Here is a 20746-nt window from a genome sequence, read left to right on the forward strand (position 1 = left end):
TCTATGCTTTCATGCAGGGTTGCACTGAAGCTGTTCTTTAAAATGTGTTCATTTTTTAACTAAAAAAATGAATGAATCTAAATATCCAATTCATAGGTAATAATTTGCTAAATAAGAAAATGCCTATATGAAAAAGTATTGAAACTACAAAGAATTACAAATCCCAATAACATAATTTATGTGAAAAAAACTAGTTTAAAACTGAACTAAACTTACCTTGACCTGGAGGAAATATTTTCCATTTACTAAGTGAAACTAAATCACAAATGGACAAAGTAGGCCAGTTTTCATAAAAAGGACACCTGCGGATTAATTTCAACTTTCGCATAATTTCACGTTTTACTTTTGCCTGAAAAAGAATGCCATTATCAGATTTCAAAACTAAATAATTTTAAAATGAACAAAACTAACAAATAGAAAAATGGCAGAAAAGGAAAAGTAACAGGATAAGATTCAGGATAAGATAAATTTGAATAGTATTTGACTATCACTATGGCCAATATCTATAGTGAAATTTTCAGATTTTTCCAACATTCTCACTTTGTTCCATACTGCTTTAAATGTCTATAAATATTAACTTATACTAAAGCTGTTATAGATAACTCAAAACTCTGTGTGTGTGTGTGTGTGTGTGTGTGTGTGTGTGTGTGTGTGTGTGTGTGTAATTGATTCTGATGAGGGAAAACAAGAAATCAAGGAAATTTCTTTAATCAAACCATTCTGAAATTCACACATATTGATATTTAGTAAGAGAAGAAACTGTGAATTCTGAGAAAGTTGTCTGTTTATGAGTTCTCCACATCAAAAGAAATCTCTTATTCTTTCACATCCTAAGCAAGAAGAAGGAGATATCATCTCCTCTTAGCATGAGTGATCTGGAACTGCTTTAGAACCCGTCAGGAAGACTATGGGGAGCACCCAATTCATTAAATAAGCTTCCCCTACCCTCTAAAAGAAGGATGGGGCATTTTTGGTTTAGACTAGGAAAAATATGAATTTGCATAAACCAATTTTATTAAACAGCAAAACTGAATGCTCAGAAGTTTACATGACCTTTCACACAGTACTGATTTTGCAAGTTTGAATGGCTCTGAAATAGCATGTCAAGCATTCTGTTGTAGTTTGCTTCTATGTTGTTTTGATGAACAAAGTAACCCAAAGCAATCTGAAGAGGACATTTATTTCAGTTTACAAGTTCCAGCCCATCATCTAGGGAAGACAGGATACAAGCTTAAGGCAGGAACCTGGAGGCAGGAACAGAAGCAAAGACCATCGGAAAATGCTGCCTACTGATTTGCTCTCCCAGCTTACTCAGCTACTTTTCTTATATTGCATAGGCCCACCTGTCCAGGAATGGGACCACCAGTGAGGTAGGCCCTCCATTTCAACTAGCAATCAAGAAAATTCCCCACAGCAATGCCCATAGTTCTACCTGATGGAGGTGGTTCCTTAACTAAAATCTCATCTTCCAAGGTTTGTCTAGGTCTGTGTTAAGATAGCAGAAAGTGACTAGCACAGGTTCTAAAGAAAAATTAGTGTAGACTGTTGAGATCTTGAAAGAAGTAGTAATGTGGCCTGTCCAATAATTTTGTGTCCCCAGCAAACAGCATGGTGTTGACACACAAAATACCTATTTGCTGAATGAGTGAATGAATGAATTTGAAACTCATAAAAAGCAGGAGAGTCATAATGCACACCCACTGAGACCCTGGCTTTCATGCCAGGTACTGAAAGAAGCTGCTGAAGTGCTCTTCATCAAATAAGCCATAATTTATGATCTCTAGAATCAAGTCAAATTTCAAAAGTAAAATAGACATGCACACCATACCAATTTTAACTTCTCATACTCCTTTGCAGGAATTTTAAGGATTTCACACTCCTCTTCAGTCACAACTGAAAACGAAGGTTCATTCTCTTCAGTATGAGAGGCAGCTTCCAATGATCCAAAAGTATCCCATTGTCTCAGCTGTGAAAAATATCAAGATGCAGGCAGACTTCAGGAGTGCTCATTGACTCCTACTCGTACAGATAGCAGTGAGAATTGTATGAACAATCTAGGTAGGCCTGTAAAAAGACTGCATTAGTACTTCTAGTACTATGAAACAAAGGTCCCCTCATCTTTTCAGGGATGATTCATGCATATCCAAGCATTCCTTTTTCTTAATACATTTTCTGTCTTTTGGTAAAATCAAGAAAATGGCATAAGAAAGGATCTTGCTTTTTTTTATTCACTCATGCCTTTTAAGTCAAGAACATATTTGGCATATAGTCATAACTAATTATTTGATGAAAGAAGGATAAAAATACTAAATATACAACTCCTTTATTAACAGCCTTGTATGTTTGTAGTGACAAATGAATACAGTGTTATGTCATGGATAAATCATTCCATACGTGTATTCATGTAGTGTTATCTAATTTAATATATGACAGACAAATATTAAACAGAGAATGTTATCACTAGAATCTATAGGTTACCATGGTAAAAAGAAGCAATTCATAGGCACATGGAAAGAACTATAGAGATTATAAAGGAAAAGTAGTACATTTACATGAGGAATTGGACTTCCTTAAAACATCAAATAAATATGGCTACTCAAGATACTGTTTGGTGGGCCATAGTCACTATTGTATGTAAAATACAGAAAAAGAAGGATTCTTTTACTTCTTGATGAAATAAATACTTGAGCTTGACATAGTAATCCCAAAAGATAGAGAATGTTTAACCAGAGAATCACTGCTGAAGTCAAAATGATCCAGTGCTTTAACTGGGAAGAGGTCATGAGAAGTTGAGTTCTGGAGCTTGTTAGGATGTGGGACAGAACATAAGATTCACTACCTATGAGTGAGTACATACCACGTTTGTCTTTTTGTGACTGTGTTACCTCTCTCAGAATATTTTCTTCTAGTTCCATCCATTTTCCTGCAAATTTCAAGATTCCATTGTTTTTTTCTGCTGAGTAGTACTCCATTGTGTAAATATACCACATTTTCTCTCTAATGACCCCCTATGGAAGGCCTCACCCTCCCTGGGGTGATATATGATAGGTAGGGTATTAGTTGGGGGGTGGTAGGGGAGAAGGGGAGGGAGTGGGAACTGGGATTGACATGTAAGACAATCTTGTTTCTAATTCAAATTTAAAAAATTAAAAAAAATAATTTTCACTACCATGAAAGATGAGAAACTGGAGTTGATCTTAAAGCCTAGGAACTCTGAAGAACACTGGGCATGCAAAATGCAGACAAGATAACCTGCATCAACTAATTCATGAAAGAAACAGGAAGTTAGTTTTTAGCTGTGATCTTGAAAGTTTTCAGAAACGGTCTAGCTCTGCAATGTGCATGTGCGAGTGTTCCTAATTTCACATAGTACAAGAGGCACAAATGACTAGTTAATGTAAGTTCTAGTAACAACACAGGAAGATAAAATGTTTAAATGCATGTTTAAGTTTAGGAAGAAAGGATCTCAGCAGAAGTCAGTCACCTTAGGATGAACAGTTAACAAGATGAACACAAATGAAGGAAAAAAAAAAGAACAAAAATATTTTGGAAGGAAAAATAACTAAATTAAAACTACAAATAAAATTTACTGAAAAGATAGATTATTTATAGAATAAAGCAAATCAAACTGAATTTATATACAGCATGCAATTAGTGCTTAAAATGTATAAATGTGTAAGGAATAGAAACAAGGGGGTTGAACACATTGGAAAATGGACAGACAACATGAAGCAAATACCAGACAAAAACTCCATTAAGAATCCAAAAAAAAAAAAAATGTGGGAAACATGGTCTGTGAGTGACAGTGATTGCGAAGTTCAGCCTTTCAAATAAAGGCACATATAAAGAATGTGTTGATCTATGTTCAGAACTCACATTGTGAGTTACGAGATGAACCCTAATTGTTCTGCTTGCTCTTCCAGTTCTCTCCTTACAAATCTGTTATTTACCAAGAATTTCAAGCAGATATTTTATCTCTCATGTGTCTCAGCATGTCTAATTGTTATAAGCTGGCTAGTCCAAATTACTTAGCAAGCCATTATAAAAGAAGTTCTCCATGACTTCTAAAAACTTATGGATGCTTTCTTTCTTGATTAGTTAATCAATGACATTGGAGCTCTTAATATTAATTGTGAAATTGTAAGGCTTTCTGCCAGTGGGCGTGTCAGAGTAGCAGCAAGTTGCAATTGAAGTTACAGGTGACAACCCACCAGAAGGGCATTCTCTAATAGGCCAAACTTGTTTAGGAAATGCCACAGAAGTAAAGACCCTGGAATAAATTTTGATTCTTCTGTGTCTCTACATGTTTGCTGCAGCTCTCTTTAGCATGGTGTGAGTGGACATGGGGAGTTCTCCACTGCCTGTAATATAGTGTGCTTATCTCTTGGAAACATCCTGTTCTACTATGCATATTTACCTTTGGATTTTCAAGTAGATGACACCTCCCTAACTGTACTGTCTAATTTGATAATAATAATAATGATAGTTTATGCAGAGTTTTGATGAATAAAAATAAATGCAATGGTATGTTTCAGTCATGGTCTGTGAGTTTCACCTAAGAAGATGCATGGATTGTAACTCAAGGTAACAATTAATAATTGAGTCCCAGTAGCCCAGCAAGTTTAAATTCTTTTAACCTTAATGTTGAAAGATGTGTTCACAGGTCTCAGAGTGCATCACAGCTGAAGCAGAGATTTGAAACTAACAAAGACTAAGATGTTTTTGCTAAATAACTTTCAGGAAAAAATTCCAAGAATACAATCTAAAGTTTTAGAAAGGTACATATTTGAATGCAGAACCATTTAAGGTTAGGGAACAAGAAAAAAAGCAGCCCAGTTATTACTGGCTGGCATACTCTTCTTGATAAGTTTGGTTGATGACCAAAGGTGATATATCCATTTCTGCCCTCAATCCTCTGATATGAAAAAATAGACTATTGATGAATGGATATGTACCCTAATGATTTAAAGTAGACCTGATTGATTCTTTTTCATATATAAAAAAGTTTAGGTTCTATATTTGGGGTAGGACCTAGGCCCTCACCCTTTTATCTAGGCTGAAAGAGTATCACTTCATAAGGAATGGGATCCCAAAGCCCATTCATGCACTATGAATATGGTTCCACTGCCAGATGCCCCATAGACTATCCAGGCCCCCATGGGAGGCCTCACACTCCCTGAGGAGTGGATGGAGAGTGGGATGTGGGGTTGGTTGGAAGAATGGGAGGACAGGAAGGAGAGAAAACAGGGATTGGTATGTAAAATAAGATACTTTTTAATTTAAATAAAATTAATTTTAAAAAGTTTAGGTTTGTGATTCCTTTAAGATTCTTTATAAGATTGCCTTTCAAGATAAGTAGCAATACAATTGGCCATTTGTTTATAACTGCAAAATGTAGCCTGCCAGTAAAACCTGACAAGAAAACTTGGCTTGCCTACACAGTTAATCTATAACAAGTTGCTTGGGTATGAATGTATGTGGGTTCTTGGGATAATTTGTTTTTCACCTGTAATGCATAAATGTTTAATCATGTGAGAAACATGAAAAAAACATGTTTTTACCTATAATAATTCACTTGAGAAATGGAATATAACTGTTTTGATTCTTGTACTGCTTGGAATATGTTGGGGTACAAAAGCTATGAAAAATATATGAGAGGACAGATAGAGAGAAGAGATAAGAGAGAGGAGGAGAATAATGAAGGAAATCATCAAGAGAGTGATGGGGGATGGATGTCCTATATGCTGACAATATATGTTTCTCTTATTGGTTAATGAATAAATGCTGATTGGCTAGCAGCCAGACAGAAAATATGGGTGTGGCCACCAAACAAGGAGAATTCTGGGAAAGTAAGGCAAAGAGGAGCCACAAGGGAGATTCCATGTAGCTGCTGGAAATATAGGAGGCTGGGCATTCTCTAGTAAGATAAGGCCATGTAGAAATACATAGATTAAAAGTTGTGAGTTAATAATTAAAAGAGAGCTGAGCCATCAGCCATAAATTTTATGATTAATATAAGCTTCCGTGTGTCTATTTGGTTCTAAACGGCTGTGGGACCAAGTGGAACAGAAACAGAGAGTTTGCAAATGCCTTTTTCCCTAAACTCCCTAACCCAGCTGGAGGCTGGCCAGCCAAGACAGCAGTAGCTTTTAGTACATTTCACATTTATAATTGTTTCATTGAATTGTTTTTACATTTTTCAATTTTTATAATATTTCTACTTTGTTCTGTAAATATGGCCATCTTCAGGGCTCAAGTAAAATAACTTCCAACCTGGAATTTATGTTAAATAAAATGGCAATGTAGAGTTAGAGAAAAACATACAAGTTTCTGGTTCTATATATTCCATATAGTATGTTGAACAGATAATTATAAGATGAATTTTAGCCAGAAAAACACAGTACCAAAAATAAAAAAATGCAAAGAATTTGAATACTATGTTGGTAAGTGTAAATAACATTCTTGATAACTAAAAATTTAAGTGAACAATAGAGAATGTTTCTAACATGTTTATATTCTTTGCACAAAGCAGACACTCTACCAATAAGCTACATTTGTAGTCTTTAAAACAATTATTTTGAGGGACAATTACTCTAGGTTAACCTGGAACTTAAGAAACTTTTGCCTCAAGTTTTAGGAGAAGCTAGGATTAGACAACATGATGCTATGTCTATTTTATAAGCATTTTAATATATATATATATATATATATATATATATATATATATTATTTCTCCCTGATGGCCAGTGCAACTGGACTAAGGAAGTAGGTAGCTGGAAAACATTATTTCTGGGTGTGATGTGTATCTGGGTATGGTCTACCTCTGGGGGTTGTGTGCCAGTGGAAATAAACATGAAGATATTAGAGAATTTGATATTCTAAGTCTAAGAAAATTATTTAGCTAAGTGATGCCATGCAAAATTAGAAGAGAGTTGCACTAGGACCTGGGAAGTCCCCTCCACATCCTCAAAACTAATCCTAGAGCCTACCCTCTATTTTCTGCCATTAATGTAGTCAGTCTCTCAGATCATATCAGGAATTTGAAGATCTCACCTGAACTTCCAGCCAGGCCCATCACAGTCTTCTCATTCAAGACAGAGTCTACTGTTACTTATGTTAAAACCAAACATATATAGGTGTGTAATTAACATAAGTAAAATGCCACACAATAATCATTTATTCAAAAAAGATAAAGACTTTCAAATATATATATATATATATATATATATATATATATATATATATATATATGGTAAGCAGAACCAAGATAAAAGTTTATATGCCTACTTTTCACCAGGGATCCTTGTCAAGTTGTATCAGTCATGATTTAGAAAGAAAATAAAAAGCAAAAATCAAAACTTTTCTTATAGGAAAAATTGCTGGATACTAATAAAATAGCTGCACATAGCATGAACATATAAATATATACAACACATATGCACTATACCTCAATATATGACATAATAAATGACCAAGGGCACCAAAATCTGCATGCTTCAATGTAACAATGAGCCAATTCACCATTTTCTATTCTTGTATCCTGCTCATGTTTTCAATGGACAATATATTGTCCACTCAGATTAATAAAGGTGGTTCTTAACTTTCAGTCTACTAATTCAAATACTTAATCTCTTCCTGAAACGACCCAGGATCACACCACACTCAGGGGCAACCACACCCAGGAACATAACACACTTAGAGACATACCACACCCAGAGACACACCACACCCAGAGATACACCACATCCAGAGATACACAACAGCCAGAGGCATACCACACCCAGGAGCACACAATACCCAGAAGTAGACCATACCCAGACACACACCACACTCAGAAATAATATTTTCCAGCTACCTACTTCCTTAGTCCAGTTGCACTGGCATGTACAACTGGCCATCAGGGAGAAATAATCAATATATATATTTAAATGCTTGTAAAATAGATTTAGCACCATGTTGTCTAATCCTAGCTTCTCCTAAAACTTGAGGCAAAAGTTTCTTAAGTTCCAGGTTAACCTAGAGTAATTGTCCCTCAAAATAATTGTTTTAAAGACTACAAATGTAGCTTATTGGTAGAGTGTCTGCTTTGTGCAAAGCTGTGAGTTCCACCCCAAGTCAAACAAACAAGAAAAAAAAATTGCTTGTATATAGGAATGAAACCTAACACTCAATCGTACTTTTTGAATATTATCTCACTAAAATTTTATACTAAAACATAATTGCCATCTATATTGTGCTCAATAAAGAACCTTGCAGGGGTAAAATGTAATTATTTAACTATGGGTAAGCACACTAGGTTTTTCTGCCATCAACAAGTGAGGAACGAGCACAAATTTCAGCTTCATGGTACCTGTTTTTGGCATCCCAAACCCTATAATTCTGTGTCTGACATTTGAGGAACACTCTTGGTATTAGAAAGTCACATTTCATGGCCTACCCTATCCCCATAGGTGAAAAAAAATGATGCTCGATCTTCACAGAGCAGCAGCACATAGTATGTGCTTACAGTTTATCTACATGCAATAGTTTCAGTAAGTATGCATATACCTCTAAAAATTGGGAGTTTAATTCCAAATATTTCTAATGTGAGAAACACTAATCAAAATGCACCAAAGAAAATAACTCAGAGGTGAACTGAAATGCCAAAGGGTATATGAATAAAACATTGAAGATGTTCTTTAATGAACAATTGGGAAGAATCAAGTACATATAAGGAAAAGCTGACACTATGAAGAGGCAATCTGCTGAAGGACCCCCACAGTTAAACATAAAGCCAACTTCAAAGCATTGGCTATTGTATTTTGCAAAAGCTGTCAAGAATCTCAGGAGAAAATTATACAATATATGTTGTTAGTAGGGGAAAGTGCCATACAGTAACTTTTATCTTTTTATATTGCTCAAAGGATATATGATGTCCTCTACTGGCATCCACAGACACCTGCACACACAGACAGATGCACAGACATAAGGCACAAATTGACTAAAAATAACTATCTTAGAAATAGATTAGATCAGTCCCTCTGAAACTTTGGGTAGAAAAATTATGATTAAACTACTTACATGACATATCTCATACATAGTACCATGATGCCAGGTTTACTCATTATCCAAACCTATGAGTGGACACATGTCATGCTGGCTGCATTCAAGGTCAGATAGTAAAATATTTTCTTTGACAATATGGCAGAAAACTCTCTTTACCCTGGTTGGCAAAGTATGACTAGAAAGAAAAAGCATTTTATTTTGACTTCTGCCAGAATTCAATAACCTCAGTAGGTAAATTAAATTCATCCACTCACCCTTATACTATTGTGGGTTTCCAGTGGACTAGGAACAGAACAGTGTGGAGATGGCCTATCTCTAAGTAGACAAAGCTGGGAAACAGCCTAAAACAAGTCAGTAAGCTGGTGGAAGCTACTGCAATTCAAATTGCTTGATGTTATGTAGAAAATTACCTGATTTGTTTGTCCAAGAACATAACAATCAATAAGAGGAAAACCCTGAAGTCATTTGACTGCATCTGGCTATTATAGCAGAGTCCATAGTGTACTCTGCATCTGTGTCTGTAGTATGAAAAGAATTCAGACAAAGAATGAGAGATGAAGGAAAGATTAATATTATAAAATGAAGATGTAAGAGGTCCAAATAAAATTTACTCGCCTCTTCTACTCACTACAATTCCTATTATACCTAAAAATAGCATAAATTATTAGTGACAATGAAATAAATCATTGTCTGTTCTACATAGTGAGCAAAGCGAGCAATGTCTTGCCCATGAGCAATTTCCACATGGAGAGAAAGCTCCTTGAACCTTATTTTCTGATACACTCACTTTCCATGCTAATTCAGTAGGGTCTCTTTCAAGGACTCAGCCTCAGGTCTCTTTTCTGTACTTTAGATAGCTTCTCTTTCTGAAAATGCTGGCGCCATGATATCACCTTTGTCTGGAAACTCCCAAACCATTTGTCAGTTCTGACCAGCTACTGGATTGTCAGCCCCATCTCAACAACTTACAGACATTTCTTCATAAAGATGTTATCATATAAATAATATCATCTGAAACCCAAGGACTTTACTCGTTTAAAGATCTGTGCCCCCCTCAGTTTCATGTTTATAGCATAATTTTTTTCAGTGACTCCAAACTTAAATCTGCATCTATTAACAGCTCTATGTACTAAACATCCATTCTGACTTGATTTCTGTATCCCTAACTGTCATGAATATTCATCTTGCATTGTCATCTCTGTTGTGACTTTTGATTTTTTACTTCATAGATAGTTATATTTTTTTAAAAAAATCTTAATATGCCCTTTACATACCTAATTCTGTTCACTAATTCTTTCCTTAGTTCTGTTTTTCAATTTTTTTACTATATCTTTGGTGTTATACTAATTATAAATCATTAGCTTGTTGAAATTCTGTATCATTTAAGACCCTCATCAAAGGAAAGATACCATGGATGATAAGACAGTTAAACCCTAGGAGAACTCTTCTTTAGGGACCTGTAGAAATCAAATGGGATATCTGTCTCATAAGATGAGCAGAGTTCTGGTACTTATATGTCAAAAAAAAAAAGAAGGATTTCCAGGAACTGGAAAGCTGAGAGATAATGGCAAGAAAGACCTACTCAACAATAAGGCTATTACTCCTGATACTGAAAACCTGGCTAACTACCCAAATCTAGAGAGATCATGGATCTTAGAGAAGTTATTACTGCCCCAGACAACATTTTGACAGTGCTGTCCACTACCCCGACTCCTTTTCAATTTAGTGTTCATATCAATAAGGCAAGAGAAGGAAATCAAAGAGGTGCAAATGTGCAAATCAGCAAAGAAGTCAAATGTCTCTGTTTGCAGATGTTCTTATAATATTAGCATTCAAAATTTCCACCAGAAAACTTATAGAAATTACCAATGAGTTCTTCAAATTAGTAGGAAGCAAAATCAACCTGTATGTATTATGTGCATGTAACAATAACAATTAAAGAATAGGTCATATATTGAGAGGGAGCAGAGATAGGAATCTGGGAGGATTGGAGGTAGAAAAGAAATAGGGGAAATGATGTAATTTTTAAAAATTAAAAAATATTTTAAGAAAAAAGAAAGAAAAAGCAATAATCTAACCCCCACAAGAAGTTGACATAAATCAAAAAGCTATTAAACTATTATTTTTTAATTTAGTAGTCGATTTTGTATAAGAAAAATTGTAATAACACCTTAATTATTATAATGCAATCAACTCCTTAATTCCTTTAGCACTGATCTTAAGAAAAAATAATAAAAACAAATTTTTGCCTATCTCCCCTCAAGTCATCTGCTCCTGTTCTTTCATCCAAAGCTATCAAATTTCCTCTTCCAGTGAATCAGTCATTCTAATGTCTCATCTGCTGTAGAAAATGCAACACACAATCCCTGAAAGTGTGCAATGTGTTTCCAACAGCTTCTTTCATTAAAATTTTCAATCACATGTTAAGTTCAATATTATCAGTATCATTTTTATTTTAAGGATATATTTTTGGGCCAATTTAAGTACCTGAAGATTTTGGAATCTATAAATCTAAGATATAATTTTTCTGTAATATTTTTAGTTCTGTATGTATAAAAAATTAAGCCTCTTACCAATATCTCCCGTGAAGGCACGTATATCTCAGCCAGTGTAGAGTCTATTAAGTCGGCATCAAAACTATAGCTTTCCCTGGATATTGAAGAGATGATGGAGTCGCTTTCTTCATTCAGACTTCTTAATACTTTTATACGAGGTTGAACCAGGCCCTTCAGTATGACATAAAGCCCATCATCAGCAATAACTGAAATAAATAGAAACCAAAGATATAAATACCTGACTAACATGCCAATTATACGTTCTGTACCTCCTACATATCAGTTCAAGGTCTTACAAAGCATATTCTTTGGTATATGGAAAGTTGTGTATTTCTCCACTTCACAAATGTTTGCATCACTTTATGAATGGAGAGCATCATTAAAGTGTTATGAAATACCCTATATATTGCTCATGACGTCTCTAAAAGCAGAAAGTTTGCTAACTGATTTTCAGAGGCAATTGTGTGTCTTTATATTTCTCTCAAGGTCAATTACTGATAGTCTCTGCACTTTTTATCTAACTTTAGTATTAACTATCCCAGTTATTACTCTCTCAATACCATGGGAGAGTGGTTTTAATGCTTTTTATAAGTAGACACTTGTTTTTCATGGATGTCTAAGATCAAAATGGATTGCATTCTGAGTAGTACATAATCTGTATGGTGAGAGAACTAGAAAAGATTAGATTAATTAGTTTATCTGTGGCTGATTTTATAAGGTTAAGGTAGGAGTAAAGTAAATCAGAAGACAAAGAGACTTCAAGCTCTATTACAGATCTATTATCCTGGAAAACACTTGGTATTGTCACATAAATAGACAGGTAGACCAATGGATTCAAATTGAAAACACTGATATTAACCCACATACCTATGAACAACTAATTTTTGACAAAGAAGCTAAATATATACAATGGAATAAAGAAAGCATCTTCAACAAATGATGCTGGCATACCTGGATGCTGACATGTAAAACACTACAGATAGTTCCATGTCTATCACCATGCACAAAACTTAAGTCCAAATGGATCAAAGACCTCAACACAAATCCAGCGACAATGAACCTCTTAGAAGAGAAAGTGGGAAGTACCCTTGAACGAATTTGTGCAGGAGTCAACTTCTTGAACATTACCCCTGTAGCACAGACACTGAAATTGACAATTAATAAAAGGGACCTCCTGAAACTGAGAAGCTTCTGTAAGGCAAAGGACATAGTCAGGAAGACAAAACGCCAGTCAACAGACTGGGAAAAGTTATTCATCCAACCCCATATCTCACACAGGTCTGATCTTCAAAATTTAGAAAGAACTCAAGAAGCTAGTTTCCAAAACACCAAATAATCCAGTTAAAAAGTGGGGTGCAGAAATACATAGAGAATTCTCAATACAGGAATCTAAAAAGGCTGAAAGACACATAGAAAGTGCTCAAAATCCTTAGCCATTGGGGAAATATAAATCAAACTGGTTACAGACATGTAGAAGACTGCAGTTAGACCCAAGCCTATCACCTTGTAAAAACTTACAAAGAACGCAAGAAGCTAGTCCCCCAAACACCAAACAACCCAATTAAAAAGTGGGGTACAGAACTAAATAGACAATTCTCAATAGAGGAATCTAAAATGGCTGAAAGATACATGAGAAAGTGTTTAACATCCTTAGTCATCAGGGAAATGCAAATCAAACAACTCTGAGATACCATCTTACTCCTGTCAGAATGGCTAAAATCAAAAATACCAATGACTGTTTATGCTGGAGAGGATGCGGAGAAAGAGGAACACTCCTACACTGCTAGTGGGAGTGCCAACTTGTACAGCTACTGTGGAAATCAGTATGGCGACTCCTCAAGAAAATGGGAATCAGTCTACCACAAGATCCAGGAATTCCACTCCTAGGCATATACCCAAAAGAAGCACATTCATATAACAAGGACATATGTTCAACCATGTTTATAGCAACATTATTTGTAATAGCCAGAAACTAGAAGCAACCTAGGTGCCCCTCAACCGAAGAATGGATAGAGAAATTGTGGTACATTTACACAATAGAGTACTACTCAGCAGAAAAAAACAATGGAATCTTGCAATTTGCAGGAAAATGGATGGAACTCAAGGAAACCATTGTGAGTGATGTAACCCAATCACAAAAAGACAAACATGATATGTACTCACTCATATGTGGACCTTCTTTATGATACATAGTAGTGACCATGCTTTATCAGAGCTGTTTTAATGATACTGCTCAGAATTGTTTCCTCCCAGATGATGACTGAGAAACTAATTTAAAAAAAAAATGGTGCCAAGTACCACAGAACTGTGATGTTTTCTGGGATTTTGTTTTTTACTTTGTTGTTTGTTTGTTTGTTTGTTTGTTTTTGTTTTTTTTTAATGGAGTGTGCTGGAAGTCTCTACAATTTTGTTCAAATGACTGCAGAACCTGGAAAAGCTGTTACTGCTATTGATGCATAACATATTGCCATTATTGCTCTCTCTCTCTCTCTCTCTCTCTCTCTATATATATATATATATATATATATACATATATATATATGCTAAAATATAAAAATAAAAATTGGTGTTTGGGGGACTAGCTTCTTGAGTTCTTTGTATATTTTGGAGATCAGCCCTCTGTCAGATGTGGGGTTGGTGAATATCTTTTCCCAGTCTGTGGGCTGACGTTTTGTCTTGCTGACTGTCTCCATGCCTTACAGAAGATTCTCAGTTTCAGGAGGTCCCATTTATCAATTGTTGACCTCAGTGTCTATGCTAGTGGTGTAATTTTCAGGAAGCGGTCTCCTGTACCTATTAATTCAAGGGTATTTCCCACTTTGTCTTCTAATAGGTTCAGTGTAGCTGGATTTATGTTGAGATCTTTGATCCATTTTGACTTTTTCAAAGGTTAAAAACCAAACACAAAGTTTGATTAAAGCAAATGTTAGTCAATTACTATCTCCCTTTCTCTGGTACACAAGTGTTTAAGATCAACCATCTCCTAATGAGTTAACTGTTCTAAACAGCTGCACATAATAAGGGGTTATACTGTCAACTGAATAATACTCATTTGACCTATAAATTTAAGTGTCATCTACTGGTCAGGAAAGACTTTCCTCATCCTGGCAAGCTTTATTCCCAATTAATGCCTACCATAGGTAAATTTTGACACAGCATTTGTGTCATGGAATACTTCATACTCAGATTCTACCTATATATCCCACATTACTCAAAGATGGGGAAATGGTTCTACTATAGTATTTCCAGTCCCAAGCATCCATCTTGGAGGCCTTTTTTGAATGGATGAAGGCTTAGTTATAGTTTGGTAAAAAGCAGAAAATTTAAATGATTTGAGAAGAAGCCAGAATATTCATTGTTTTGGGTACAAAGATAAAAATCTATTATTTCATTTAGAATTTTTCCAACTTTTTTTTATTTGAATTAGAAACAGGATTGTTATACATGACAATCCCAGTTCCCTTCTCCCACCCATCCTCCCCTACTCTCCCAACTAAAACCTTATCTGTCACATATCTTTTCTGATCCCCCTGGATGGTGAGGCCTTTCATAGAGTGTCATCAGAGTCTTCTGTATCCTTTGGGATATGGCCTAGGCCCACCCCCATGTGTCTTGACTCAGAGAGTATTCCTCTATATGGAATGGGCTCCCAACGCTACCTTAAATGCCCCCCCCCATTATGAGATTGATGACTGACTTATATGCCTTCATCCAGCAGCTGGGGGGAAATAGAAGCAGACACCCATAACTAATCACCAATCTGAACTGGAACCCAGATGCAGAGAAGGACCAGTGAAGAGCACAGAGGTCCAGACCAGGCTGGTGAAACCCACAGAAACAGCTGACCTGAACATCCAGAACTCTTGCTCCCCAGTCTGATAGCTGGAATACCAGCATGGGACTGATCCAGATCCCAGGAACATGGGTTTCTGTGAGGAAACCTCAGAAATCTATGGGACCTCTTGTAGAAGCCCAGTATTCATTTAGAATTTTTGTCTGCTTTTGAATATGATGACATTCAAGGTCTAGTTTCTTTACTTTCTATTGTGTATAAGCTCAGTAAAAAAACAACAACAAAAAAAAAAACATCCAGTGTATGTGTGTATATGTGTATTGCGTTTTAAAATAAACAATTTTAAATTAAGAATGACTTATTAGCATAAGTACATATTGCTATAACAGACATTAAAAATCAAGATACAAAAAAGACTAAAAATCAAGAAATATGAAGAAATCCAGATTGTTATTTTTTGTTTTGATTTTATAAATGTGTCATAAAAATAACTCAAAGCAAAGATAAAACTTAGTAGTGGAAGTAGGGGGAGAAATCTACTAGTTAGTAACCTGACTTCAAAATATAATTTGAAAAGGAGATTTAATGGAGTTACCATGCATGGGTGACAACACTACTCACAGAGGGGTCCCAGAGGCACCCTAATGGGTTATTGTTACTGTTCTTGATTACATTACTCTTAAAAATAAAATAAGTAAGACCTTTTTACTGAAGATACTCTGGCTGTAAAACAGAGAAAATTCTATCTCTAACTGACCAGGAAGCTTTCTCCCTGCTGGCTAGCACCCATTGTGACAAATGCAGTAATGCAGGTTGCTGGGAAAGAAATAACATCAATTGTCTAATTCACCTGATTCTGAATGTTAAAATACAGATCAACCAGGAAAAATATACCCAGTGATGCAACAGTGGCATGACTGTTCTAAGGTAACTTTCTCAATGAACTTGAGTCACATCCCACAAGAGGGAATCCATGCCTAGTCCTGTACACCTATTTATGAGTCTATACTGAGGACATCATGGGTTCTAAGGTGGAACTACCATTGTTATTTTGCTTAATGACCATGTTGTCCCATTGCCTCCTAAATATTTACATTTATACCAATAAATGAGTGCTTCTCTCAGCCTTGGTCAGAGAAAGTTCTTTTTGCAGTTGACTGCCGTTAGCTAACATAGAATCTTAGCTGCTCAAAGTGCAGAGAATGTGTGACTATGAGTACTTAGCCCTAAATGGAAATATTTTTTATCAAATCTACTCCATCCCTGTCAAGGTTCAGAGACCATCTCAAAGAGAAGCAAGGAGAATATAAGCAACAGAGGATGAGGAAACGCTTTATCATGGGATGACTTGTGTACTCAAACTGCATGACAGCTGTGGCTTACTTGCACAATACCAAGCCAATCAAAATCCCAGTGTGGGTAATTAAGGACCTCATGAGGCCTCCACCCTTAGCTGAAAAGATACTGTGTGTTGATAGAGGCTAGAAGGGAGAATGGTAATTTTCTTAGGAAGTGTGAAAGAAAAAGAAGTGCACACAAAGTAGAGAGCAACTGGTTGGGGATGTTCTGGGGAAATTTGAGGCTGAGAAGAAGTTAAGGGAATATGACCAGAAAATAGTGTGTACATGTGTGAAATTCATAAACAATAATTTGAAATCTATGCAATAATTTAACTTTTTAAATAATTTCTTTTTTGTATTCCATACATAACAACCACAGTTTACCTTCCCTCCTCTCCTTGATGTTTAAAAAGCAAATAAGTAAGCAAAATTTACCTCAGGCCAGACTATTGAGGACCACAATATTCATATTGGCAAAACTGATCACCTAAATGAAAGCACATCTGTGTTCATTAAAAACTACTGCATATCATATAGAGATGTCAAATTCAAAGCAGGAACAAAAATGATAGAATTTCACCTAAACAAATGGATACAACTCGAATAAGAAAATAAAATGAGGACCATGCTAGGTGAGTTTAAGAGTATCAAGAAAATTTCTCTTCTCCACTATTTGTATTTTAAAATATTAATAGCTTACATTTCCTGTGATGACATTTCTTTAAGAAGGAAAAGATGGGTATGAGGTGGTATCTCACAGTTGAGGCCTCTGCACTCCAGGGAGCCTCTGGAAGTGGATTAGCATTTTTCCCTGGTGTAAGAAGGGACTTTGAGAGCCCATCCCATGTGAAGGGATATGCTCTGGCCCTTTACATGTGAAACAAGCTTGTTCCCTAACTTGAATTAATAAAAAAAAAAAAGAAGAAGAAGAAGAAGAAGAAGAAGAAGAAGAAGAAGAAGGAAAAGATGAAAAGATGTGTAGCCCAGTGATGCATCAGACAGATGTTCTGGGAACAAACAGGAAGTGAGACCAGAGGGGAGTTGATGGAAGTAATAATTATGAAAAGAAATGAATACAAGACTGAACTAACCAATAATAAAGAAAAAGAAAATATGCTTGGAAGAAACAAGTTAAACTTGTAGAATACAACGCAATTACTTTAGGAGGAAAAGGAAGTTTTTAAGCTTTCACATCTGAAACAGTTCATAGAAAAGGAATTATGTCTATGTCTAAAGTTGTGGGGAAGGGGTGATTAAAAGCAGCAACCCATATGAGGAAGAGCAGGGCCTGGCAAGTGGGACTCAGAACAATGTCTATTGGAGCTGAATCACCGGCCAGAAGAGGAATGAAAGCTGTCACAGAGAAAAATGAAACAAAGGAGGAAGCTTTAGGAAAACAAAGGGGCTGGAGTCACAGAATAAAGAATGAGTACAGTTTTTTCAAAGGTGAGGGACGCTATTCATGAAAGGATTTCCTAATTAAATCATCCCTCTCTTGAGGTGTATAGATAAGAACAATGCTAAGAAAAGTTAATGTTAAGACAAATTGCAAGGATTGCAACGTTTAAACCTGATCCTTTGCACCAAGCCTGTTACATAAGGGAAAGATTAAATGAAATTTTAAGAATCCATCTATTTCATAACAATATACATAATCTGTGACTGGATTTTCCCTTTTGACTTATGGCAGCAGTTTATGTAAATTGGACATAGTGTTCTGAAAAAAATCAATCTTTTTCTGGGCTAAGTTGTCATATGGTGGTGTCTTCAGCTTCTGCAGCAAGCTCACAGAATGTTCTGGGATACTGAAGACCACAATCAAAACTCTACAGATAGAGCTGAGTAAGTTCCCTGAATGAAAAGCATTTCTGACTTATATTCTCAGCTAGTGAGGGGATATTGAGACTTTATCCATTTAGTTTCAGGAATATTTTCATTTACTTACAATTAAAATATTTGTATACTTATAAATATTAAATTAAGAAATTAGCTATTTTATTCATTTTGGGAAATTATATATTTTTTAAATACAATTCCTTGCAAAAATGCAATTATTCATTATTCAAAAAAATCTTTGCATATTTATTTTGTATATATGTATATATTTGAGGGTTATTGATTTTGATGTAAAATATTTCATTCATGCACTCAACCTCTGGGGTGAAGAGGGATTTATTATATGAGCTTAGACACATATACAATGTTTTTTAAGAATTAAATGTAGAAGCACATTTTTTTCTGCTGCTTTTTCTTTGCCTGTATAAATTTTACTACTTAAGCTAAAAGCAAAGAATACACTCTAACAAAACACACACAACTATATACTTTGCATGGGAAAGTAACACTTTAGTTGGGTTACACAACAGCTTAGAGAGCTGTGCAGTGAAGAGGTAATGTCCATTTGAATCATACTTAAGCGGGTTTCAATCTTCGTTTTTGGTCACTGATTATGTGATATTTTGGGGGAAAGTCTGGTTCCCCCAAACAGAACACAGTGGTTCTGTTTGTCTATTTGTTTATACATCTGGCTGAGATTCTATTAGGTCAAGATAATCAGTCCTGACAAATCCCCAAAGTAGAGTCTCAAAATCACAATCAAGTTTTTTGAGAAACTGTTCCACCAAGAGACAAAGCAGTAGATGTCCCAAAGCCAGTCTTCTACATTGTTGGAGCTGAGCAAGCAAAGGCTAGAGGGACTACATGGAGGCCATGCTACATCTTCGATATTCAAATGATGCTTTGGACCACCGCATTTTGGCTTCTTGTTTTCATTGATATTCAAAGTGTTTTAATTTCTACATAGTGCAAATTATCCAAATTTTTTGTCATTTATAAGCCATTTATAACCTATAGTTACTGAAAATTAATCAGTAATTTAAAGGTTTGTAAAACAAATAATAAAAATCCAGGGAGAGATATTGTGGTTCAAGCCAAAGATCAGAGAAGCAAAGCAGCCAAGCCAGTAGATCTTACCTCTACCAAGCTGAAATGGTAATACTGTCTCCATGAACCCTCAGAGACAAAAACTCTGAGGTCCTGTCTTGTCTTGTTTTATATCACTTCTCCTCCCAGCTCTATAACCCCCATCTCCACCTCCCTAGTGCTGGGATTAAAGGCATGTGATTCCAAATGCTGGGATTACAGGCCTCAGCTCTGTTACTCTTTACTTTTGTATATGTGAGTGTCCTTGAACTCAGAGAGATCCATCTGCCTGTCTCATGAGTTGTGCGATTAAAGGTGTATGCCACCACTGCCTGCCTCTATGGCTTGCTAGTATGGCTACTGGGATTCAAGTTGTAAAACACCATTGTCTGACCCCTATGGCTTGTGACTAGCTTTGCTTTCTGAACCCTCAGTAAAACTTTAATAAATTTTAAATAATGTATCACCACAAAAGTTTAACAGTTTTACTTTCTCCACTTTGTCTTAGAACCATTTTGGCCTAGCACTTATATATACATTATTACTAATTACATGAATACACTTGACCAAGCAATATTCCCCCAAGACTTTTCTTTTGACTACTGGACTATCTTAAAAATATGATCTAAAAATAAACTAGAAACTTAAGTTACTATTTATGGACTTAATATTATATATTGATCAACATATCTGCATATATACTGATAGTATAGTTTTGATACTAAAGATACTTGTAGTGGCTTCTGAAATAGATATGTGTGGGCCCTCTGGTTCATTACCTATTTTCCATAATGTTTGGATTTCTCTGAATGATCTAAGTTTCCATATGAATTTTAAAACTAGTTTATCAACTTCTATAAAAAGACATCTGGTGCTTGTACCAGTTATTGTGTTTGATCCATATGTTAACTTATTTATTGCAATATTAGTTCTTTAAAGTATGACTATTAAGTGAATTTCTATTTACTTAGATATTTAAATATCACACCCAAAGCTGTTTTGTTGCTTTTAATACATGAGTCTTGCAGTTTTTGATTAAATCCATTCCCAAATAGTATATCCTATTGCTGTTGGGATTGGTACTAGAACAG

The 20746-nt window shown here is 35.4% G+C and overlaps 1 protein-coding gene across 1 annotated transcript in view; it reads right to left on the reverse strand.

Moving 5' to 3' along the window:
- Window positions 1-20746, reverse strand: part of Cnbd1 (cyclic nucleotide binding domain containing 1) — a 358967-nt gene that overhangs the window by 114748 nt on the left and 223473 nt on the right. Inside the window, exons 6-8 of the mRNA XM_035439974.1 lie at window positions 11619-11806; window positions 1829-1966; window positions 217-349 (exon numbers count right to left, since the gene is read on the reverse strand). Of these exons, the coding sequence (XP_035295865.1) occupies window positions 217-349; window positions 1829-1966; window positions 11619-11806 (459 nt within the window). The remainder of the gene's footprint in view (window positions 1-216; window positions 350-1828; window positions 1967-11618; window positions 11807-20746) is intronic.

Source organism: Cricetulus griseus, chromosome 2 (genome assembly GCF_003668045.3).
Source record: "Cricetulus griseus strain 17A/GY chromosome 2, alternate assembly CriGri-PICRH-1.0, whole genome shotgun sequence".
Classification (NCBI taxonomy): domain Eukaryota; kingdom Metazoa; phylum Chordata; class Mammalia; order Rodentia; family Cricetidae; genus Cricetulus; species Cricetulus griseus.